This window comes from Conger conger, chromosome 15, assembly GCF_963514075.1.
Source record: "Conger conger chromosome 15, fConCon1.1, whole genome shotgun sequence".
NCBI classification, from domain to species: domain Eukaryota; kingdom Metazoa; phylum Chordata; class Actinopteri; order Anguilliformes; family Congridae; genus Conger; species Conger conger.
Window position 1 is genome coordinate 13,221,773 of NC_083774.1, and position 26,770 is coordinate 13,248,542.

The following is a 26,770-nucleotide window of genomic DNA, read 5'->3' on the forward strand; positions in this document are numbered from 1 at the left end:
GCACACTTAATTTATCGCAAGTCATATTAAAAAATGTTATGGCATATTGCATATTTTCTTCATATTGTGCAGCCCAAGACTGTATGTGAAAACACAAATTGTAAAGCATCTGTTAAACAGCAAAACATAAATGCAAAAAGGCTGCCTTCATTTCATGAGAGGTAGACAGTCGTGGGTCTTTTGAAAGACCGGCATATTACGGAGCACAATAAATAAAATTACAGAATGTTTGATGTATTAAGAAAGTCAATATATTGCGAGCATACATTTACCCTGTTAGATTAAAGTCTACTCCAGGTACTGGGCTTTCAGCAGGACCATACTGAACCTGTGTTTTTAATTATCCGTATTGATTTTTGAAGCTTGTGCAGTCTCTGATTACAGGTTTAAAAGCCTGGGATAAAATCCAATTTCTTCAATTTGTATCTACAATCAGTCTCGAAACATCTGCCCGGTTGAAAAATCTCAAAAGGGGTCAGAGAAGGGTCAGGAATGTGGTAAATGTGATACAAGTATCTCTTAATTAATCAACCGCGGAAAGAAACAGAATTACCCTAAAGTACGCGGCGTGTTTTAGCAGCTGGAGTCGGGGTGGGTATGAATAATCCGCAGATAGGGAGAGATTGCATTAGAGATGCTGAGACCTGAGATAGCGGCTCTGCTCCTGTGGCAGGCGGAGAGGGGGGAAGCCGCTTTGGATTCTGCGCACGCCGCGGGTCATTCGTCAGTTTCAGAGAACGGCGTAATAGACGCATAATGGCGGTCTTTGAAGACGCGCGGCTCTCTGATGCAGCCGGGCCGGGCCGGGCTGGGACGGGGGCTGCTCGGGAAGGGGACGGAGGTGAGAAATGTCTGGAGATGGATTCTGAAGGAGTCATACATCCTCGTTAGTCGCCCATATTACAGCACCTGGCCCAGACTCCCTGGCGCATGGTGCTTAACAGGCATAATGACATCAAACTCTGCTCGGCTTCTGCCTGGTGTGAGCGCGCACATATGCGCACACACGCGCACACACACACACACATTCTCTCTCTCACACACAGACTCACACACACATACACTCACATTCTCTCTCTCACACACACACTCACATTCTCTCTCTCTCTCACACACACTCACACACACACACTCACATTCTCTCTGTCTCACACACACACACACACACACACAGTCTCTCATTCTATCTCTGTCTCTCACACACACACACACTCACATTCTCTGTCTCTCTCACACAAATGCGCACACACTCACATTCTCTCTTTCTCTCTCACACAAATGCACACACACACTCACACTTTCTCTTTCTCTCTCTAACACACATGCGCACACACACACTCATTCTGTCTCTCACACACACAATCACACACTCCCTCTCTGTCTCACACACACATACACACACACACAGTCTCTCATTCTCTCTCTGTCTCTCTCACATACACACACACACCTCAAATAAAGACTACCCACAATTAGACTGAATCTAGGGGCTTGTCACGCTGAAATACAGCGCAACACAATGGTGGTGGAGCTGCAATCAAGGCTCGTTCAGATTGCTGTAATTAACTTGATAAACTTTGTTCGGAGAAAAGTCACACTTGCATTTAACTGCGAGGGGAAAAATAAGGACAAACGTTGATTGAATCCGGGCCAATATTTAGCGTGAATACGATGATTGAATGCCAATTTATTTTGGCTGAATTCCATTTGTTGCACATGAAATGAAGCCTACAGGCCCGGGGACTCAGCTCCGGCCCTGGGGGGCTGCAGGGCCGCTGGTTCTCATTCCCCCTGGAAGCAGGGACTGATTTAAACCTGACGCACCAGGTGAATGTAATCTGCGGACAATCAGCGACATTATTGGACTACGCACTATCAGGCAGGGGAGAAAACTGACCTTGAGGGCCAGATTTCAGTACCCTTGATATAGGCCATCTTTCACAATCCTGGCCTTTTAAATTGTGTATTTCTAGGGTGTGCATGGCTGAAATTTGAATTAAAACACGAATGGCATTTTTACTTTGATTTGCAGGAATAAGATCGAGCGAAACAACATTTTCACAAATATTTTTTATTGTTGCAAATGTCCGTGTACCACATGTGTGTTTTGGTGTGGGTGTTTGTGTGTATTTGATTGAATTTGTAAATTTACGGTACTGTGAAGAAGTCTTAAGCACCTCAAGTGAGTGAGTGTGTGAGTGAGTGTGTGAGTGTGTGAGTGAGTGAGTGAGTGTGTGACAGTGTGAGTGAGTGAGTGTGTGTGTGTGAGTGAGTGAATGTGTGAGTGAGTGAGTGAGTGAGTGAGAGTAAGTGAGTGAGTGAGTGAGTGACAGTGTGAGTGAGTGAGTGTGTGAGTGAGTGAGTGTGTGAGTGTGTGAGTGAGTGAGTGAGTGTGTGAGTGAGTGAGTGAGTGACAGTGTGAGTGAGTGAGTGAGTGAGTGTGTGAGTGAGTGAGTGAGTGAGTGAGTGAGTGAGTGACAGTGTGAGTGAGTGAGTGTGTGAGTGAGTGAGTGTGTGAGTGTGTGAGTGAGTGAGTGAGTGTGTGAGTGAGTGAGTGAGTGAGTGAGTGAGTGAGTGAGTGAGTGACAGTGTGAGTGAGTGAGTGAGTGTGTGAGTGACAGTGTGACTGAGTGAGTGTGTGAGTGACAGTGTGAGTGAGTGAGTGTGTGAGTGAGTGTGTGAGTGTGTGAGTGAGTGAGTGAGTGACAGTGTGAGTGAGTGAGTGACAGTGTGAGTGAGTGTGTGAGTGTGTGAGTGAGTGAGTGAGTGAGTGTGTGAGTGTGTGAGTGAGTGTGTGAGTGTCTGAGTGAGGGTGTGAGAGAAAGTGAGAGTGTACCTGAGACAAACAGAGCGGAATGAGAATGACTCAGCCTCTTCTCATCCAGGCGTATATAGCTCTTCATTCATATTAGTCTGACTGGGTGACCTCACCTCCTCTGTTCCCAAGCACAAAAACAGCATCGCATGCACAGTTCTCAGTTTTCTGGAATATGCAATTTGCCATTTTGTCCTGGCAGGCTTAATGGCCTCGCAAGCCATCACCATACAGTCTCCCTGAGCCAATCCAGGCTCTCTGCCTGAGTGCTCAAATTTGGGGCTGACATTTATCGCCTTTTCTATATCTGTCTGGCTGACCCGGTGTCATTTTAAATAGCCGTAATGAGGGAAGAGCTCGCTTTAATTTTTATTTATTTCACATTCTCCAATTAAATTTGAAAATGTAACTGGCTGTGCTCTTTGGATCTCGGCACCCCCTGCCTTTGTGTTCCCTCAAAGCCTGCGAATCTGATGATGAACAGAATAAGCGCACATCAATGGAGGGAGAGTCCTGAAACGCTTTCAGAAACACTTTAAAAGCTTATCTGCCTCGGTGCAAGCCGCACGCCTTTTCTCTCCTCCCGTCTAGCGCGCTGGCTTTGGGCTTTTTTCCCATTAAAGAGGAGAGAGAGAGAGGCTGGGTCTGTGGGGACGGCCGCCTGTCAGAGCTCCAGCGGCTTGTGGCTTCTCCGCTCCGGAGAGCGCGCGCGGGCTCTGGCGCTTCCCCGCGAGCCGGGAGACCCCGCCAGTCAGGCGCAGGGACCCGGGCGCGCTAACGCTAGCGGGTTCCGCCGCTAGTTAGCGATGTTTAAAACGAAGGGCTTCCGGCGCGCGGGCGCTAATCGCACCCTCCGCTCGCCCCGACTGCGCCTGGCGACTGTTGCCGTGGAGTTATCGGCCGAAGGAGGCGGCGGAGACGGCCGCAGGGCCCGGTGACCTCATCATCTGGCTGTGCGAACGCGCGCGTTTATGCGAGACGCTCTCGTACACAGACGCACTCATACGCACTTCAGCGCTAATCCATTCTGCATACGAATACGTCTTCAGAGGGAACGGTTGAGGGTCTGTTCGACTGGAAGCCATATGAGACTCATTCGCTCCCAGAGCCGGCCAATTCATATGCGCCTTCTCATAAATATTAAAGGCAAGCAGCGATCAGACAAGGGGGAAAGTTTATTATCAAAAATATACCTCACTATACTTCCAACATGCACATCCATACCTCTTTCCCAGCTCCCTCATACCTCTCTCTCTCTCGCTAATCTGTCTTATCTCATTCCACAGCACAACTCACAGTCCCCTCCGTGAAGCCTTATCTCCCGCTGCTGTCAGTCAGCACAGATCAGCCCCCCGCTCACCTCGCAGCCCTGCGGGTGTGGGCAACAGGACATGAGCGCAGTGAACACAGCATAACACTGCCTATGACAGAGGCTCGCACAGAGCCCGTCGCCATGGGGACAGCTGCACCAAGCCGCAACGCGGAGCGCGTGAACCGACAGCACAAACCAAGAAGGGGAAAGTCCAGTGTCCAGAAGTGCTTTATTCGGCCCAGTGTCAAGACTGAGATTTCAGGAGTTGGTGGTGTTTTTATGGTAAATGGCAAATGGCTGGCATTTATATAGCGCCTATATCCAAAGCGCTGTACAATTGATGCTTCTCATTCACCCATTCATACATACAGTCACACACCAACGGCGATTGGCTGCCATGCAAGACACGAACCAGCTCGTCAGGAGCATTTAGGGGTTAGGTGTTTTGCTCAGGGACACTTCGACACAGCCCGGGCGGGGGACTGACCCGGAAACCCTCCGACTGCCAGACAACTGCTCTGAGCCAATGTCGCCCCTGTTTTCATGTATGCATCTTTAAAAAAATAGAATTTTTTTCTATATATGTAGCTTTTGATGCGTTGAGAAGTTTACATAGGAGAGGGAATCTGCATGAAGGAGGGCGGCTCCAGCAGCCAGTCAAAGCCTGTGACTGAGCAGCTGGACTTCAGACACAGACTCCACCGCCGGTGTAATAATCTGGGGCAGGGAAGTGTCGCTGCTGTAACATCAAACCAACAAACAACCCCCCCCCCCCTCCCAAAATAAACTGCCCTCCGACACCGCGAGCAGGCGCCTGAGCACGGGGGGAGCTCGTCACCCCTCCCCGCCAGAGAGGGCAGGTGCGTCCGCTGCTGCCCAAACACAACTCCCGTCGGGCAGGTTTAATATTCTGAGGCGGGAGTGCTTTCTACCGGAGGGGCAGGTGCACTCACGGTCTCCAGCGCTGGAGTAAATGCAGATAATGTGGTTCGAGGGGAAGCAGGTGATGGGAGTTTAAGCTGGGTGTTTGGGGAGATTTACTCTGGGGGAAGCAGTGGAAAAACCTGGAGAAAGGTGCACTACAAAAAACTAGTCATTACATTTATATTACATGTCATCTGGCTGATGCTTTTATCCAAAGCAACTTACAGTTGATTTGACTAAGCAGGAGACAATCCTCCCCTGGAGCAATGCAGGGTTAAGGGCCTTGCTCAAGGCCCAACGGCTGTGTGGATCTTATTGTGGCTACACCGGGGATCGAACCATCAACCTTGTGGATCCAGTCATGTACCTTAACCACTACGCTACAAGCCTCCCTTTCGAGTCAATCACACAAATATATGGTCTTATATCGACACTTAAATTCTTTTGCAAAAAAAGACAAAAAAAATATTCCCAATGAGGTAAGAGAGTTGGACTCAAGATTTACCAACGGGTTAAGAACGTTTGCTTAAAACATGCAAGTATTTTTTACTTGGGAGAAAAAGCAAGATCTTAAGTCAGAAGAATAAAAAGCTGATTAAGACAGTGATTTTTTGCAGTGGTGGTGGAGCGGGGGAGGAGTGCTGGTTTTATGCAGGCAGTGGGACAGTAAAACCTCAGTAAATCTGATTTCAGAGAGACACATAATGAGAATAAAAAAGGCTTTTATTTGTTGGGGATGGTATGTGCAATTAAAGGAGAGAATTCTCTTTTCTCTGATGAGAGGGGAAAAGAGAATAAACAATAAAGGTTTGACGAGGGAGCGCGGAGAGGAAGAGTCACAGGAGAATGAGTGAAAGGAATGATACTAAAAGGAGAGCAAGAAAGAGATGGCTGTTTCTGGAATGGAGAGAGAAAGCTTTAAAGAAGTAAGATGAAAAGAAATAATAAAAGGCTCAGTCAAGGGGCATAGCTAAAGGAAAGCAAAAAAGTCAATAAGAGAGGCGATGAAGCATAAAGCAAAACATAATTATTTTAATGAGGTGCATCAATGCCTTCTTGATACCTTAAAAGTTTTTTTCCCCTGTAAGTAAACTGCGCATTTATAAAGAGGCTCAGAATAAGCCAGAAAACCCACATCTCACATCAAAGAACTGATCGCTGCAATGGACAAGGGAGTCCAAATCACCAGTGCATTCTGGGTAAATGTCTGAGTGGGGGAGAAAAGAAATGGGAACGTTAGAAAAAAACAAAAACATCTTAAAAAATTCACACCTTAAAAGCCGCAAAAAAAAACTGCCTTCTTTCTTTTTCTTGTGCTGAAAGACCTTTGAACTGCTCTGAAAGGCTGCACACCTGCTAGCTGCTACTTCAGCGAGCACAAAGGGTCGCTGTAAACCCAACCATGTGGTATGGCTGTCACACCAGGCTGGCTGGGGAGGGGGCCCCGTAAACCCAGCCGTACGGTATGGCTGTCACACTGGGCAAGCTGGGGAGTGGGTCCCTGTAAACCCATCTTTGTGGTATGGCTGTCAGACCGGGATGGCTGGGGAGTGGGTCCCTGTAAACCCAGCCATGCGGTATGGCCTGTCACACCAGGCTGGCTGGGCGGTGGGTCCCTGTAAACCCAGCCGTGCGGTACGGCTGTCACAGTGGCACGGCTGGGGAACTTTACGAGGCGTGGAAGGGGCCTGCCTTCTCCCCTCCACCTGCTGTAATGACACAGTTTAAATGTAAGAGCTGAAACAATCTGCTTTCACCAAGGACTCCACACAGCTCTGCCCAGGCCCCCCTCCCTCCCTCCCGGACCAGAGGGGTACGGGTGCTCACAGCACGCCCTTAAATGAGCGGAGAGGGAGAGCGAGAGGCCAGCGGCTGGAAGGTGCGTTCGCGTTCATCCATAAGAGCGCTCCGGGCTCCACCTGACAGCACCGCTGAAAGCCACTGCTCCCGTTTCTCTCGCTACGCCGTCGAGCCGTCCTGAAACGTCAGCATCTACACGCGTTAAACACGCGCGTTTAAAGAGCAGGAGTCCTGTCGTTCCTGCTCCATTTCAGCAAAATGTTCTTTTGAAAAATTACTAGTTCTTTCAAAGTCAGTAATTGTGGGGGATGCAGAACAGTTCAGTGTGGTGCCATTTCTGACACATTGCTGTTGCATCACGACAGAGTAAAAATGTGATAAACCTGTACAGAAGAGCCTCTGCATGTTCTCCCTCTTACCCCCCACACCCCAACAGACCCTCCCTCCCTGCCTCTTCTCTCTATCCCCCCTCCTCTCTCTATCCCCCCCTATGTGGGCCTGACAGAGCCCACTGCCCTGTCCTCCCTCCCTCATCTCTCTATCCCCGCCTCTGGCCCTGTTCTCCTCTCTCTATCCCCCTCTCTGGCCCTGACATAGCCCAATGCCCTGTCCTCCCTCCCTCTCTCCTCTCTCTGTCTCCCCCTCTCTGGCCCTGTTCTCCTCTCTCTATCCCCCTCTCTGGCCCTGACATAGCCCAATGCCCTGTCCTCCCTCCCTCTCTCCTCTCTCTGTCTCCCCCTCTCTGGCCCTGTTCTCCTCTCTCTATCCCCCTCTCTGGCCCTGTTCTCCTCTCTCTATCCCCCTCTCTGGGCCTGACAGAGCCCACTGCCCTGTCCTCCCTGTCTCATTAGCAGTAAGGTCGGGGTGGGACAGTGCTCCTGGGGGCTCGAGCACCTCCACTTCACCTGCTCAGAGCCTTCAGTACACCAGATACAGACACCCCGGCCTGCACACACACATAGCCATACACACATACAGGTGCACACAACATTCAAACACACACACAGCCACATACACACACACACACACACACATAGCCATACACACATACAGGTGCACACAACATTCAAACACATACACAGCCACATACACACACACACACACACACATAGCCATACACACATACAGGTGCACACAACATTCAAACACATACACAGCCACATGCACACACACACACACACACACATACACACACACACACACCCACATAGCCATACACACATACAGGTGCACACAACATTCAAACACACACACAGCCACATGCACACACACACACACACACACACACACACACACATAGCCATACACACATACAGGTGCACACAACATTCAAACACACACACAGCCACACACACACACACCCACATAGCCATACACACATACAGGTGCACACAACATTCAAACACACACACAGCCACATACACACACACACACACACACATAGCCATACACACATACAGGTGCACACAACATTCAAACACATACACAGCCACATGCACACACACACACACACACACACCCACATAGCCATACACACATACAGGTGCACACAACATTCAAACACACACACAGCCACATGCACACACACACACACACACACATAGCCATACACACATACAGGTGCACACAACATTCAAACACACACACAGCCACACACACACACACCCACATAGCCAAACACACATACAGGTGCACACAACATTCAAACACACACACAGCCACACACACACACACACACACACAGCCACACATAGCCATACACACATACATACACACACACACATAGCCATACACACATAAAGGCGCACACATATACACGCACACAACGAACATACACTGCAAGGAATATCTGTAAAATAACAGCTATTTTAGTCTTGTAATAAGACTGAAGTTTTTTTTTCTCAAGTTAAAAATATTAGCTTGTTATAAGTTAAATAAGTTATAAGTAACTTGAGAAGTGAAATGTTCTTACCCATTGGCAAATCTCGAAATTACTCAAACTGCATTAACTCATTGGAAATATGAGAGCCTTATTTAGCAAAAAGTAAAGAAATAAGATTTTAAGTCTCAATATAAGCAATAAAATACTCTTAGGATTTTATTTTTGCAATGTACCTGTACAAGTACAAGGTAAGATCCCCATCTCTCTGCCACACACATCCACAGCCTGCTCAGGAAACCTGCGATAAGGGCGCATATTTTACTCTTTTAATTGGCAGATAAATGTGAGTGCAGCAGAAGCCCGCATTGGTATTCACTCCCTCAGACACGCACGCACACGCGGTGTGTAAGCAGCTGGATCCCGGAGCGGGCGCGGGGGGCAGGATGGAGCGCCTCCACGCTGGCCGGCGCGCGGGGGGGGGGGAGAGGCCCGGCGGCTGATTAAAATGCAGCGTGTGACGGTGGAGGAGACAGCCAGACAGGTAAATACAGGTGTACACGGGTCTCGCGCCTCCCCGCCGAGGCGGCTTAGAGCCGACGCCGGCCTCGGCTCCGCGCAACGGCGCTCCCGCTCTAACGATGCCCCGAAAACACGCTGTGCTCCCCGGGAGCTGAGCCTGACTGCAGCCCAACCTCCACCTCCGCCAGCAGGCCCTCCCTGCCTCCCTGCTGGAAGAGCAAACACAGCCTCTGTACAGAGAGCGGCAGTGTCATTACATTACTTTACTTTACATTACATTAATGGCATTTGGCAGACGCTCTTATCCAGAGCGACGTACAGTTGATTAGACTGAGCAGGAGACAATCCTCCCCTGGAGCAATGCAGGGTTAAGGGCCTCGCTCAAGGGCCCAACGGCTGTGCGGATCTTATTGTGGCTACACCGGGGATCAAACCACCAACCTTGCCGGTCCCAGTCACGTACCTTAACCACTACGCTACAGGCCGCCACAGATAGCAGCAGTGTCATACAGAGAGATGTGCACGGTTACACTTTAATCAAAGCCCACAATCTATTATGTAACTCGTAAACTGCACAGCATCGTTTACATTTGAAAGGATAAAACCATGATGGAGAGAGAGGGAAGAGAGAAGGGGAGAAGGAGAGGGGGATGGAGAGGGAGCTGGAGAGAGAGAGATGAGGAGAAGTGGAAAAGGAGAGGGAAGAGGGAGAGAGGTATGTGTGCACAGTGATTATTTCAGAATTAGGGGAGTTTATCCCTGTCTCTATGATTAACTGGTCTATTTGGTCTGGTTGCAGGTTGTTCTGCTCCGTAATGCTTTGCTGAGCTCAGCAATGAGACGCTCTCTTTCTTTTCCTCCTTCCACAAACACCGGCAGAAGGACTCTGATATCTCTGCCGATCGCTAACGTGCGCAGAACCTCAGGGACAGGGTCCTGGCGGACCTGAGAGACGGCTAACGCACCGGTCCTGTCAGGGGGGCCAGGGTAGAGAGACGTGGGGGTGGTAACTCACTCCACCCGTCTCTGACACAATGACACGCGAGCGGATATTTAGCCGCCTTCAGCGATGCTAGCGACCACATCGCCGCATTCGCCAGTTCTGCCCCGTTACAGGCAGAGACAGATAGGTCGATTAGAGCAGGGACCATCTCCACAGCCATTGGGTTCCACCTGATAGACGCAGTGCATAGTGAAGGAGGCTGGAGGCATTAGGCTTCATACATTTGCATGGGAATGTATGACTGTTTACTGGAGTTCACACCGGATGGACAGTAAAACTCACTCGTATCCCTCTCCCTGCTTAAATGACCACACAGAGAAAGACACCACCGAATAACTGGAGGTTTCGCTTTTTATAATGGCACTTTCATTTAATTTCCACTTCACTTGCCGAACCTCTTCTGCGTCGGTTATCAAGATGTGTTTATTTAAATAAATAAATGAAAATGAGCTGGGTTCCGCTCTGGGGAGCTTCACTGAGATTGCATTTTTTGGAAGTGCTTTTGGAGTGTCTTTGGGAAGGGGCTGGGGACGGGGGTATGGAGTGGCACAGACAGATGGTCTGTGGGCCACAAGCACGCCGCAGAATACAGCATTCACAGACACGCAAACACATATAACCACCTCGCACACACACAAAATCTCTCTCTCATACACTCACACACACACACACACACACACAATCTTTCTTAGACACTCACACATACACACACGTTGGTGCGCCTCATTCTCCAGAGTGTAAGTGGGGCCAGCTTGCACACAGCCTGTCATAAGACATGACCTAATGTGCCATCATCCAACAGGGCAATCTGCTGCCCTCCGTCACATACACACTGAAGGCCATGCCTGAACTCCCATGATGCACTGCTCCCCTATCTCACATACACACTGTAGCCCATGCCTGATCTCCCATGATGCACTGTTCTCCTACCTCACGTGCACACTGTAGCCCATGCCTGATCTCCCATGATGCACTGCTCCCCTATCTCACATACACACTGTAGCCCATGCCTGAACTCCCATGATGCACTGCTCCCCTATCTCACATACACACTGTAGCCCATGCCAGACCTCCCATGATGCAGTGCAGCTCTGAGGGGTGTCTCGTTCCAGCACAGCACTCTGGGGCCCGGTCTCCTCTCAGCTCTGTGAGCTGGCCCCCAGGACTCCTCACACTCCACAGCCGACAGCAGCTCAGCTGGAGCACCCTCACTCAAACCCAGCGTCTCTCCCTAATCCGCACACAGCAGCCCACCGCCAAGAGCCAGGAAGCGCACCCGCGTCTCCACGGGACAACATTAATAAAACATTTAGGCAACTTTCAGCAACCAAAACACCACAAATGCCATTTCCCACCCTGCTAAGATTAACTGCTCACGAGGCCACAGATATAAAAAATGACATAACCCGCGTCCCTCTCTGTGATTTGATTAATGTGAAGACATGGCCATGTTCTGTGGTGTCAGGTGAAATCATTATCATTCCGAAGGATAAGAAAAATAAGTTGTTTTGTTTTGGGTTTTTTTCTTCTTCCCTTCGCCTTTCATAAAAGAGAGAAAAAATGGAAAAGATAAAGATGTAATTCATGGCTCTGCACAGAGGGCCAGGAGCTCCCAGCGTTCTGACTCCGGCCTGCTTTCTCATAATAGGAATTGCCTGTGGGCGCTGAAGTTTGACAAATCTTGCGTGGAGGACAAATTGACCGGCAACAGAATGTAATTTCTGCTTTAAAGAATTGCCTCACCCCGTATTGTTTCAGTAATTAGTTTAAGCCTACCGGTTGTGCTCATTGAGTGGACCGGCTAGATGGGGCTCCTCCTGCCCTCTGTGATAAGGTGCTGCGATGCGGGCCTCCAGACACCATTCCCAGAATCCCCATGAGGCCCTGGGGGGCACTCCTTGCCAGGACAAATATCAATTAACAGTTCCTATACAATGACCACAGAAGAAGAAGAGGCGCAGGAAGAGGAGCAACTCCACAAAGATAACGATGGAGAAAAAGAGTGCAGTGTTAAGGGTCAGTCTATACATTACATTAATGGCATTTGCTCTTATCCAGAGCGACGTACAGTTGATTGGACTAAGCAGGAGACAATCCTCCCCTGGAGCAATGCAGGGCTAAGGGCCCTGCTCAAGGGCCCAATGGCTGTGCGGATCTTATTCCAGGGATCAAACCACCGACCTTGTGGGTCCCAGCAAAGTACCTTAACCACTACGCTACAGGCCGCCCTTTTACAGTCTTCCTTTCCAACGTGATGCTCATTGTCATTCCTACAGAGGATTAAATCGACGGCGAAACCACAACAACGCCGGCCTGTAGCGCGGCCCTGCCCTGCAGAAAAAGCGGGCAACGATTCGGGAAGATTCTCCACCGCCAAGGAAGAGGACACAATTCGTGTAAATGACATACAACTCCAGATAAGCACATCAACGAGCGGGAGGCTACAGTAACTCAGAATGGTGTCAGCGAACAACAGCGCCGTGTCCCATTTCTGTGAAGTACACAGCGTGATGTACACAGCATAGTACACTCCCTCATGAGTCATGCCTTACACAGAAAATCACTGGCAGCATGAAAGGCAGAAAAACTGGAGCAGGAGCAGAAGCCCGTCTGAATATCGCCGCTCTGGGCCGTCTCCTTTGACAGGGAGTGGCTGTTACTAATGAAGTGGCCAGGTGCCGCTTCGGCTTGCCAGCGGGAAGTAAAAAAAAAAAAGCTGAAAAATAAACGCGCCCGTTCGCGCTGACGAAGACATGGCCGTGTGTGTGTGAGGCAGCGCCGCGTCACAGCACGGGAAGAAGGTGTGTGAGAGAAACGGAGGGAAGGAGGGAGACTGAGAGAGAGAGAGAGGCAGAAAAATGACTTCACGCAGGTCATTAATTGGTTACCGGGCTCACACAGCACCAATTAGTACGCCTGTTACGTTTTCCGAGAAACGGGCAGGTTTATATTTGAGGGATTGCGACGGATTGAGGCTGAGAGGTGGATGAAGGAAGGTGAGCGGGGATGCCGACAGACCGTTTGAGGACAAATCCTCACGTTTTATTTTTAATAGGTCCGGGTCGTCCAAAGGCGGACGGTGGAAGAGTTACATGCCTGTCCCAGCCATTTTGGAACCCGACAGGTTGCGACAAGTATCTTTACGTCTCTAAAAGATGCTGCATCGCACACAAAAAATGTCGGAGCTAATCGAAAGCTGAAACAAACTGAAATATTATAAATCAAAAAACACCAGAAAATGCATTATCCGTTTAATGTTGGAAATAATCAGCAATGTTTATTTTGTTGGCTGTGTTTTTAGGCATAATGTATTTCTGCTTTGTCGAGCAGAAATAGTGGCATAGTATTGTAAAACTTTACTCGTAAAACTGTCCCTAAATAAGAAGGTTGCATTGCTGCAGCGACTTGCGGATATAGGTAATGTAAACATAATGCATTATGAATATTCCACAAAGGGAGACAAGCAAGCAAGAGGATTACTAAAGTATGTGTGCTGTACAGAAGAGGCATATATACAATGTAAAACAACAGGCAGAATCACAGCATATACTGCATCTGTAAATAATATGCCGTGCCTCTTTCACAATAAAACCATGTGGTGCATTATAGCAAATTATTGTTCTGTTCTTTTGCATTTTTATAAATAGAATGTCAGGAAAAATCAAGTAGTGTTTTCTCCAAGGAAAGCATAATTGGCAGGGGAGTAAAATGAATGAAATTCAAGAAAGAGAAATCAATTATGAAGTGAGAACAGGAAATGGGCTTCTGCAGCAGCCTGGCTGGAGGTGACAGAACACTCGTCAGTTCTCTCCTCGAACCTCCAATCCCGCTCAAACATGCCGATGTCAAAGGGGAAATATCTGCCTTTCAGAACGGACAAATGGCAACTCTCTACCTGTTGACTTGTAGTGAAATATATGATAAAACTCTGATTTACAGCAATGTATTTTGGAGACAGATTTGGAGACACCAAGGTTGATGGATCTTTACTATTTTCATGGATCTTTAGTAGTTCTGCATATGACCCTCAGATTTTGCAGACGTGTGGTCAAGGCTTGTACTGTATAATACATATAATCCAGTTTTACCTATTTTTACATATGTGGCTCTCAGTATTTCATTTAAAACTATAAGAGAACAACTTAGTTTTCGCATCTTCAGCAAAAAAATGCATTTGTGAATTTGAATATAAATTAATTTAGGATTGTAAATGGTACAAGCCTGGTTTAATTTAAGATATTTTCCAGGTCTATGTGATGCTCACATCTGGAGTTGTAAAGAATGAAATAGAACTCTACATAAATGGGCAAGGATAGGCCAGATTTGGCATCTGCAATGAGGGGTTAATATTGGTTAACAGATACTTCCTTCTCTCCAAGCCAACCAACTTCAGAGTTATGAGCTGGCCGGTCCACCAATCATGGTATGTATCTGGAAGTGCATAGACAATTACATCTTACTTGTCTACGTATTATGAAATATATAGATATTCTGTATTATAATTGAAGCAAAAAGGTAAGCAGTAAATTGAAGAGAAGTATGCCCTTGGCTGGATAGGATCATCTATATATTTGGGGAGGGAAATGGCTGATCCCAGAAATAGAGAACACCTGGATAAACAAATTAAGGGTTGGCAGGACTTCAAATCTGAAAATAATTAGTGCTGTTCCATCACTGGCATCAAAACGCTTTAAATGAAATTCAGCAATATCATACAAATTTGTTGAAAGAAGTTCATTGTCAGAATGGCATGTACATTGCACACCTCAGAAAGAAAACACTCAAAGCTTATTCAATAACTTGATGCCTTTCAGGGAAGTTGTGTTGTGCTTGACGAGCTTGCTAGATAACAACTAGTAGATACCTTGGTCAAATTAGAAAGCTAGCTCAAGAGTCTTGTAAGAAAACGATGGCTGCTACTAATGATAAAAATGATGTGCCGATAATTAAGATGAAAATGGATGCATTGACAATGTCAACATAATCAATGACATCGACAAATTGCAGTAGACCTAAAGCAAACTAATAGACCATCCAGCTACAGTAGCTAACTAGAAGGCCCAGTCAGCATAGCTAGATAGCTAATGTTTCACTCACCGAACCAGACTAACTAGAATGCAGGGGCATGGTGTACTATCAAAATCAGACAAGGAACATGGCACTAATTCTAAAGGATACATTTGGGAGACAAAGTGTTGGACATATAGAAGGGCCAGAATAAAATTCCAGTTTGCAGAAGAGGACAAAATTAGTGACTAGCTGTAACAAGGACATGTGCTACCATTCGGAAAGCCAACTTCAAGAATTACAGCTTAACATCCTACTGAGATAGACCCCTTGTTTGATTATTGGTTATCAAACCTAACTGCATAGGTTTACAAGACTCGAAGCTATGAAATTAGAGCAGGCTGTTGAAAAAAAAAAGAATAAACTACAGTAACTACTGCAGTAAAGGATTCCAGTTAAAACTGGTGTATTTAATTTCGCATTCAATGTTATGAACATTTTAGTACAAGCGACGCCCATTCCCCAGTGGTCATGTTCATATCTCCCAGCTTCTGCTCTACAACCTCACCCACACACACCACACTTCAGTCATTTGGCAAGGGAAAGCTTTAAGAAGAGCTCGATAAATCAGAAGCGCAAGTACATTTACTGTATTTGCAGGTCAAACTCTGCATTCAGGATGCTCAAGTTTGCCATAAGTACGCCATATGGTTACTGCAGCGCCATACGGTGGTAACTGTAATATCTGGGACAGTGACTTCATGCTTGATATTTGTCAGAACATCGTAATCTTTTATCCTCGGTGGGAGTGAATTTGCAAATCTGTAAACACCACATGGTGTGCATGAGGCTTTGAGAATTTGAAAAATTAGGAAAGAATAATCAAATTTGGTTTTCCAGACACACCATGCTAGATACCACATAGAAAGAAGCAGGCTGGTTTATTCCAATATGGCAGCCAACCAAAAAACAGCTTTATACTGCAATACAATAGCCAGGGGGATCTTCAGAGGAGGCATAAAGGCATTGCATTTAAACTTTTTATTTAAAAAACAGCAGCAGAATGGAAATGTTTTGGCAAATGCAGAAGGGCAACTGAACACTTGACAATCACCATTGTATGCTGCAATACTAGTGAAAGAGATGCTCTCTCTGAGAGACCCTAACTGTGCAATTTCACCCTGTGCGTGGTGTGCAATGAATTACCCAGGAGAGCCAAAGCACTGCGAACAGCTGATTAACCCACAAAAGAGGGCATCTCCGCCCACACATACATCCTACTTTCTAGGAGTCTCTCTCTCGCCCCAGTGATCTCTTTGGCAAAAACTTCCTGAAGGCCATGGAAAATAACTAGAGATGAAAATCTGGGGTCACGTCCCTACAAGAGCCGTACGGTAAGTGTTGTGACAAAGACAGCACTCACCCACTTTGGTGGGGTTGTGTGTGTGTGTGGGGTTTGGTGGGGTGTGTGTGTGGGGTAGGGTTGGGTGCGTGTGGGGTTGGATGGGGTGTGTAGGGTTGGGTGGGGTTGGGTGGGGGTGGGTGTGTGCGTGTGTGGGGTTGGGTGGGGGTGGGTGTGTGTGGGGTTGGGTGGGGTGTGTGGGGTTTGGTGGGTGTGGGGTGGGGTGGGGTGGGGTGGTATGTCTGGTGTTAGCTGGGGTGTCTCCGTGGGGTTGGATGGGGTGTGTGTGTGGGGTTGGATGGGGTGTGTGGGGTTAGGTGTGTGTGTGTGTGTGGTTGGGTATGTGTGTGTGGGGGGTTGGATGGGGTGTGTGGGTGTGGTTGGGTATGTGTGTGTGGGGGGTTGGATGGGGTGTGTGGGGTTGGGTGTGTGTGTGTGGGGTTTGGTGGGGTGTGTGTGTGGGGTTGGATGGGCTGTGTGTGTGGGGTTGGGTGGGGTGTGTGTTTGTAGGGTTTGGTGGGGTGTGTGTGTGGGGTTGAGTGGGTGTGTGTGTGGGGTTGGGTGGGGTATGTGCGTGAAGTTGGGTGGGGTGTGTGTGTGGGGTTGGGTGGGGTATGTGTGTGTGTGGTTGGGTATGTGTGTGTGTGTGTGTCGGGTTGGATGGGGTGTGTGTGTGGGGTTTGGTGGGGTGTGTGTCCGAGGTTGTGTGGGGTTGAGTAGGGTGTGTATGTGGGGCCAGGTGGGGTGCGTGTGTGGGGTTGGGTGGGGCGTTTGTGTGGGGTTGAGTAGGGTGTGTATGTGGGGTCAGGTGGGTTGTGTGTGTGGGGCTGTGTGGAGTGTGTGTGAGAGATAAAGTTGCACTCACCCCCGGCAGGGTCTTCTGCTCATGCAGGGCACTCTGGGCCTTCAGGGCGGACTCTCTGGCACAGTATGTTAGAAAGGCACATCCTGGAGAGGGAGACAGGCACACAGCGCACAGATGGAGAGAGCTTTCACTTCACTGCAATGCTCAGACAGGGGCTGTGGTGAGCCACATTGTGTGTGTACACAGACCAGCCTGGGCCTATTTCTGAAGAGCCTGCTTCCACAAAAGAAGTACGCCCACATACGCATTCTGCACATGTCCATCCACATCTTTTCAAAAGCAGTTCCTCAAGATACAAACTGGTCATATACACTCAGTGATCTCTTTAATAGGTATACCTGTACCCCAGCTCGGTAATGCAAATATTTAATCAGCCAATCATGTGGCAGCAACTAGATGCCTAAAAGCAAGAAGACGTGGTCAAGGGGTTCAGCTGTTTTTCAGACCAAATGACAGAACGGGGAAGAAATGTGATCTAAGTGACTTTGACAGTGGAATGACTGTCAATGCCAGACAGGGTAAGAACTGCTGATCTCCTGGGAATTTTCACGCACTAGAGTTTGCAGAGAATGGTGCAAAAAATAAAACATATCCAGTAAGCAGTACTCCTGTGGGCAGAAACGCCTTGTTAATGAGAAAGGTCAGAGGAGAATGGCCAGACTGGTTGAAGCTGACAAGAAGGTGACAGTAATACAAATAACCACACAACAGTGGTATGCAGAAGAGCATCTCTGAATACACGCGTCAAACCTCTAAGTGGATAGGCTACAGCAGCAGAAGACTTAATAAGAAAAAATAAGTCTAATAAATACCTAATAAAGTGCTCACTGACTGTATAAGCCTCCATAATAATTAATACAAGGTGATGAACCACACAACATGACCTTTCGCAAGCTTTTTTTAAAACAAGCCGTTGCTATGCTGGAAATGTATTGTTACGAAACACCATCATTAGTCCAGTCAGGGGTGCTGAGAAGAAGAGGGGAGGTCAGCAGGCAGTTCTCATTCCCTCAGCGTTAATTAAGAATGCAACCGCATACCTAACGCTCCTGTCACCGTGTACCCAGCACCGTCGGGGACAGACGCAGTTATTTAATGTATCTCTCCTTGTTTACATTTCCACATCACATCCATGAAATGTATTCCCAGGATGTTTTTATTTGAGATGACCTGCGGAGAAAACGGTTCGCACACGGCGCGATTATTCTGCATACACTCTCGTACAAACAGGGCTGCCCGAGTGCATTAGGCAGCGGAATACATGTCATTTGGCTGACGCTTTTATCCAAAGCGACTTACAGTTGATTAGACTAAGCAGGAGACAATCCTCCCCTGGAGCAATGCAGGGTTAAGGGCCTTGCGCAAGGGCCCAACGGCTGTGCGGATCTTATTGAGGCTACACCAGGATTAGAACCACCGATCGTCCCAGTCACGTACCACGTACCACTACGCTACAGGCCGCCTGTTTCCCGAGACGATCAGAAACGGCCTGATGCGGTCAAACTGAACAGGCGATTAAAACACTCCTCGACCCCCCAGGCCATTAGAAGACATTACGCATCCTATCATGTTTAAGAGGCTGCTATCCCACAGGAGACGGGAGAGTGGCAAATTGAGTACAGTCTCAGTGACAGCCATGTTATTGATGAGAGAGGATGCTTTTGGAACCTGGCGGTGTAAAGATTTCTAATAAGATTTAATTAAGTGCTGTTTAAGACACTTACACCAAAGAGGCTTTGAACAACCAGACATGCTGAAACACAACATCCAAGACACATTTATTTCTTTCTTTCACACTTATTACTAGAGTATAGTAACTTTCACGTAAAGAATAAGAGGTCCTTCCTGTACACAACATAGAACACATATTTCTTTCTTTGTTCCAGACTTTATTACTAGAGTACACTTATTAATAGAGTATAGTAACTTTAAAGTAAACAATAAGATGTCCTTCCCATACACAAGACAACAGTGTTTGTGGTATTTGACTGTTGCAGAAACTGTCAGAAAACGAATGAGGATAGGAATGTGACTGGTCATAACTAAGTCATTGCCACCCAGAAGCAATGCTATCGTTTCACCGTCTCTTGATTCCTAAACTTCAGGATACCCTGTCACTGTCTCTTGATTCCGAAGTTCCTTGCATGCAATATTGTCCGGGGATTCCACAAAACCACTGCCATTATAAACGAAAATGCAGGAACAGAATAATTAAGATAATTTCAGAAATCGTATGTATAGGTCTCATATCAACCCAGCTAGAGGGGTCCTCAATGCTATCTACGGTGGGGGAATAATGGACTATGAACTATCTGAAAACCCCAGCTCCTGGTCACATCCTGTCACTGCCCTCTTTTTCTATTATGGTAATACAACAGCATATAGAAATGATTAAGACTAAGACCAGCTGACATCCCTGGAGGAACCCAACGTAGAGAGGCCTTTCGCCCCCTCTTTGCCTCCACTGACTCTGCCTCACCGGGCACAATGCTAACTGGAGAGAATTACTGCCATGATTCACGGGCAGCGAACTGTTATGTAAATAAAAACAAACAATTGAACGAATACTTACGCTGATACTAGAGGATAAGTAGTGAACTGAAAATGATACATATTTTGAAAAAAGTATTTGTAAATATTTGTAAATCGATAACGATGCATATGCAGTAGGATATTAGCTCACTAATGGAAACGATAAGAACAATGTTGTAATTGAGTAACAAGTGACCCATAACATCACTGAAAAGTAAAAGTAAGACGAAAGTTAAATAAAACTGTCTCTTGAATCGCAGTCGTGTGGTCACAGTCACATTAGAGAGCAAGACGTCGTCGAATTGAAGTAGATTTAAGCAAATTTGTTCCGTCCACGTACAGTCCACGTAGAATTACAAAGCAATGTTGACATTCACCTCGTTTTTCATGAGGTGGCTGATTCCCTGTTTCCTGCTTTTGAGGCTGACTACCTGTAATGAAGTAGGCTACCGGTTCTTCAGGGCCTGATGGTCGGCAGCTTAGGTCGACAGCTGTTCCATTTGCTCCTTGAAGCAGTCAGTCAGGTTGATTCGCGCCACAGCCTGTGCACCTAGGCTACAGTAGTCGAATAGCCCTTGTTGGTACCTACAGTGAGGGTATATTTGTCGTTTTATGTAAATGTAGTAATTGCGGACTGCGCAAACAAAGATATCTCATTGGATACATTGAAAGTAGGCCTACATAAAACAATGGCAGAATATTTAAAAAACACATCAATCCTTCAAGACAAGTGACGGATTGGAATTAAACTCTGCCCCCTCGAGACAACGCGCGGTGTTTTCGTCAGATATCAATTAAGATGGTCGTATGGCGCACACATAGCTATGCATTATGGGGCTGCTTGTTGCACAGAACTGATTTGTAGATCATTATTTATTTACGGATGGTTGGCTGCTCTAGAATTGCAACCTTTTATTAAAGAAACATACTCACAATATTCGGCTGACGACTGTAGCTTGCGTGTTATAACATAGGCTAGACTACTGCGCGGAGTGCGCGCATGTGTTTGCCTTCCCTATAATATTTTGACACCATTCCAATCACACAAAACTTGCGTTACTGACAAACAATTCAATCCATTAGAATAATCCAATCCAAATACAATCACCTCAAATGTTGGGATCATCAGTCTCAAAAGGAATACGGTTTCAAGAATGGTTTTTAATTTAGCCTATGCTATTTTTACTGAAAGCGAGTATAGTGGTTCTTAACAGGGGATTCCAAAAGGGGACCTCGGAAAACTGCCAGGAGGCCTTGACATATGCAATTTGAAAGTTTCAATTTCAGTTTTGATTTAGTAAATAAATAGCACAGAAGAAGCAATTAATAGTATTTTTAATATATTTTTCATTTGTCCTGGGGGCCATTTTGATAAGATGGTTATTTGAGGTCGTCTTACAGCTAAACTGGTAATAGTATGCAATCATATGGTCTTTAAGACTATTGTTTTAATTGTGATAAACGTAACAGGAGTGCAAAAAGAAATATGGTACTATGTGATGTAGGCTATATATCATTATTCCGTCTGCATTAGTGTAACCTAGCTGTTTAATACTCTGCAACGCATTAGATGACAGCCCCGATTCGGCGAGTCTGCAACACGTATACACGGTAGGCCTATTCCTGCAGCCAGTGGTAGGCATACGCGGTACCACTTTAAATTAACCTTCGGCACACAACATTATCTGCAGGCGTGCAAAATTTCAATTGCGATTTTAAAGGTGGAGTCGTTAATTAAAGGTACACTACACAAAAGTAGAAAACAAACCCCTTTTCGGTTCCCAACTACGGTAGTCTCTTTTCTGGTTCTGAACTGTCGCATCATTTAAGGTTCTTGATTAGATACTGTAAGTTAGGGTATACTGTGACATTGCAACACGCACTAGGTATTGGTTTGTTCAGTTAACTTTACGCTTGTTGATTACATTGGCCTTCTGTTCCTTATCGGTGATATCGCATTTTTTATTCCAGAGACTGGCTGACGTTGCCCACTTTCGTAAACGATGGCGATTCTGTTTCCACAGCATAATGATGCCACGGTTGTGGAATTCTGATAATCAATAACTGCTCACACGGGTCATCAGACGAGACGTCTCGTACAAGAACCTACATTTATTGAGACATTACGGGTTCCTGGCACAATAGGTTTAAACTGCACGAAACTCACCACATCTATAGCCTGTACTGGGCACTTTTAGCGACGACTGTTGCTCGCCCGTGCGCCACATTATGATTCATTGTGATAGCCTACTTAATTTCCAAAATGTTAGCAGCTGCATAGAATGCAAATTCGAGTAAATAGACTGTGGCATTGGAACACGTTTGCTTTTAGAATTTGTCTAATTATTAGGCTTTCATTTAGAGATGGACGAGTTCGAAAAATGAAACGTAAAAACGCTTCTATTTGCATTCATTTGATTCGTGTGTGTAATTGAGTGACGTCATCGTCGCAGTCCGTGACTCTTATAGCCTTACAACTTATTGAACCAGTTGAATGACTGGAACAATAATGTTTTCCCAAAAGTTTTAATGTCACCCATTTATCATGACATTCTGTGTATTATGAATGCAACGGCAAATGGTACCCCACTAATTAAAATCTATAATTCCATGTTGAAATGCAAGACCAAAACGATTAGTAGTTACTAAAGCCATAGCCTATAGCCTGATATATTTTTCAGTATGAATAAGGTAGCAGACAAAAGGTTTTTAATGACTGACTTTAAGTACTACTTATGTAGTTCGGTTTCAATGTGACAAGGGTGATGATATAGACTTGACTTATCGCAGGGAACAAGGAACATAGTCTAGTTCATGTGGGCGCGCTATGGAACACAGAAGGGGCATTGACAAAATAAAATAAAATCGTTCTTGTAACGATGACATTGACCTACTACCTTTCCCTACCCTGTTGATGACTTATATTGAAATTGTTCAACTTTTATTCCTACAAACGTGTACAATTGTAATAGGAATGTGGTAGCTTTGGTGAGAAAGGGCTGTTTCTGCAGCGAAACAAGTAACATTGTGCATGTATCAAATGTAAGGCTCTATAATGAGATGTATTCAGATACATTCTTGATGTAAAAAGCGAAACATTTTAAAATGATTATTCTTGCAACTTTAGACACTATTTGTAAATGTACCCCCGTTCAGAAAATGCATAAAGGCCACTTCGGACTTCAATATTGAACTGTTATCTGTTACCTACATTTACATTTACATTTTAGTCATTTGGCAGACGCTTTTAATCCAAAGCGACTTACAAGTACCTAAAAGCATTATCTGCAGTCGTGTATGTTAATTAATTATTCAACTATAAAAGTAATAAAATATGTATACCAACGGTCATGCTCTATGATCTGGGATCAAATTTGGGATCAGAGTTTAAAATCCTTGCATGATAAAAAAAAAAAAATCAGTTAAAGTATGTCGTTATAATGGCGGCTATTGAATCCTATTTCAGATATGATATAGTGGTGTTTATTACATTTATGTTATGTAAACGATAAAGTTGAACGAATCTTCTTCGAACATACCATGCGCTCATGTTATGGGGCAGCGAGCAATTTTCTCACCTATCCTGTTTTTTAATTATTTTTTTGACATATGTTATTGTCATTTTTACATGCAACGAGAAACCATATGGGGAAATGGCAATTTATTATTCTGAAAAGTTCAAATATGTCACCTCTTCGCCAATTACAAACCACCAGTAATCAACTTAAAATAGTGTACGTCGCGCATGTCACTTTTTGGACAAAGAAACTTGCACATGAATAAGTGATGCACATCCTATGGTCTACTTTCGTCATTAGCAATTAGTTTTACTGTGCATCGTGCGTCTATTTCTGGCTTGGCACGCAGCTAATTGGTGTAAACTGGTATTATAGTCGGTGTAAACAGGCAAACGCGTCTTAAAACAAAATCGCGTGTGCACGCTCACATACTCACAATGCACACTTATGCATACAACGGGAAAGAGGGAAGAAGACAGAAAAGAAAGAACCTTTGTACTGTCTATAATTTAATTTGATTGGACATGAGTGACATTGCTTTTCTGGACGATCTTCTCTCATTCCAGCCCCCACCCGAACCTGGAAGAAGACACCATGACTTTATATCCTATCTAAACAGCAGAGGATTCATTTTGTAACAGCTTGATTCGAATGAGAAAAAAAACCAACCTTTATGCATTCCTGTAAATCTGTCTTTCAGCACTGTGAGTTCGTATATCTTGCCGAATTCCTCAAACAGGGGTTTCAGGTCCTTCTCCTCCAGATTTCTCGGTATCTGCCCGATAAACAGCTTGATGGCGTCGTGGTCTTTCATGGGAATAGTGTTCTGTCCGAGTGCGAGTCCGTTCATCCTACCGGCGCTGTTCGTGGTGCTGAATCCATTCTCTTGCTGCACTCCGTTCGCTGTTACTGTAGCCATCTTTCTTCAGTTGGCCGGCTGCTTTCTCTCTCTCCCTCCTTCCCACCCACTCTCTCTCTCTCTCTCTCTCTCTCTTTCTCCCTCCCTCTCTCTCTCTCCTTAAATCCGAAGCAGCATCAAGCGCACACTCCCCCTTTTCCTCTTTCTGCGTTCCCTTCGTACTGGTTCTCGCGCTCACTACTCTCTCTCACTCTCTCTTTCTTTCTTTCTCTCTCACTCTCTCTTTCCTTCCCTCACGTATTGTGCTGTATTCGCGTATTGTGCTGTTTTTGTCTTATTTGTCGTTTATGTTATGTTATATTTTCATTACTCTTCTCGTTTTCAATGTTTCTTTCTCCTTGTGTCAGCTGCCACTCTTATCTTATGACGTCGGCCCATGGGCTCCCGACTAGACCCCCCAGTCTATTTGCATAATAAGCATGGTTTAACCAATCCGAGGACAGAATGAGCAGAGGTTCAAGGGGTGGAGTGTGAACCAAAACATTGTGGAAAGGGAGAGCGTGGAGCGTTTTGGAATCGAGGAGAAAATGTACTCGTGTACGCATGACATCCAGCAGTAAATATTACCTTTTCAGAAAAAACGAATGCACAGATTATTCAAATAGTACCGGTAGAATATAGTTTACATGCACTTTGTTGTCTTTAATCATGTATCATATCAGTAGGCCTACCAATAGAGGGTGAATGGCACCGGAAAATGGCATGGTATTGCATTTAGGTTCTGCAGAAGTCAAATGCGCCACAGACAGTGGTATCGAATGTTGCAAATCACGAACTTTTCTTTGTTATAATGGGTTGTTATTAATGGGTATCAAAGTCAAGTCTATCTCTCTCTGTAACAAAGACTACATGCAACAGCAGCAAGATAAGTTAAAATCTGTCCGGTCTGCCCCGCTAGTATATTAAACAGTCAGGCATTTTGTTTTATTTTATTTTTTAAATTTTGAACATAATTTTAATATATATTTTCCAATTCTGTGAAAATAATTACAGAGCAAATTGCATAAAAAACGTATTTAAAATGGAAATTGGTATGCATTTCACTTGCTTTTATTAGTGTTACATTTTGATTTGCCCAGCTTGGTTTATTTACATCGAGACAGGGATGTGCATTTATATTTTCTACATAAACTAATCAAGACAATTACACAAAGGAAGTACCAAATAAGCTGAGGAAAATGAACCCTGTTGCATTACAGGTAAAGCAATGCAGGAATTATGGGGCGTTGAAATGTGAAATTAAAAAGTGATACTAGAAATTCCCAGAGAGGGGTTCTATTTTCTCTTTCAATAAGTATCTAGCCAAATAAAAAAGTAATCTTCTGTTATTGTTGTTTTTTCTCGTTATGTTACTGTTATTTTTCACCACCCTGTTCCTATAGCATACATTTTTTAAATAGTATTATTAATCTCTGATTTATTTATGTATTATATCTCACAATACATTTTTGTTGTGCTCAGTATATAAACACTATGGCTCTTTGTCCTTGACTTTCAGTGATAAATGTTTGTGTTCTACTTTAAAAGCAACACTTGGCACAAAGTACCTTCCTCCTCTTACCACATGGTGGCATTATGTTTTCAATGACCTGCATAACTTTTTGGCTTCAATATTACTTCAACTGTAGTCCTCTTCATTAGCCTATTAAAATAACCTGCTTGTTTTTACTGCTCAAATTATTTTTTGAGACATTACAAAACATTTAGCAGACACTCTTATCCAGAGCGACATACAACTAAGTGCAGATCGAACACAGGGAAAAGTGTGAAGAGGACCCTGGAGGACTAACGTGACCATATAGATGCAATTGGAACCCTTAAAAATACATCAACTTAAACTAGCATACCACAGTTGGCAGCTAGAATACCCCGAGTACAACAATAAAATATCTAATTCAATACAACAATATCTATATATAACTATATATAAGTGTCATTATAATCAATGGCAGAATATAGTCCAAGGCTACATTTAGGAATCCATGGACCGAATTAGGGATGCTCAAATCTGGCCCATGAATCAAAACTGGCCCTGATCTTCCTTCCTCCCAGGTAATTAACTGAACAATTAGTGCTATTGATTGACCAGACTGGGTTCACACCTGTCTCCCAGGTAAAACGAGGATGGAAAACCAGCAATCCTTGGCCCTCAAAGACCATGATTTGAGGAATGGAGGGCAAAAGTCAACAGGGTTATTTTATTGGATATTGCAGGATATTTCGGGATTGAATTACAGAACCTATTTTTTGTAGCGTACATTATTGTTTTATT

General features: G+C 45.4%; 1 protein-coding gene across 2 annotated transcripts in view; it reads right to left on the reverse strand.

The window, feature by feature from the left end:
* LOC133112141 (CUGBP Elav-like family member 4) overlaps positions 1-24,761 on the reverse strand; it is a 108,165-nt gene extending 83,404 nt beyond the window's left edge. For both annotated transcript variants that reach the window (XM_061222856.1, XM_061222855.1), the window contains exons 1-2: positions 24,249-24,761; positions 17,530-17,612 (exon numbers count right to left, since the gene is read on the reverse strand). In XM_061222856.1, the coding sequence (XP_061078840.1) occupies positions 17,530-17,612; positions 24,249-24,498 (333 nt within the window). In that variant the 5' untranslated portion in view covers positions 24,499-24,761. The remainder of the gene's footprint in view (positions 1-17,529; positions 17,613-24,248) is intronic.
* Between the last annotated feature and the right edge of the window lie 2,009 nt (positions 24,762-26,770).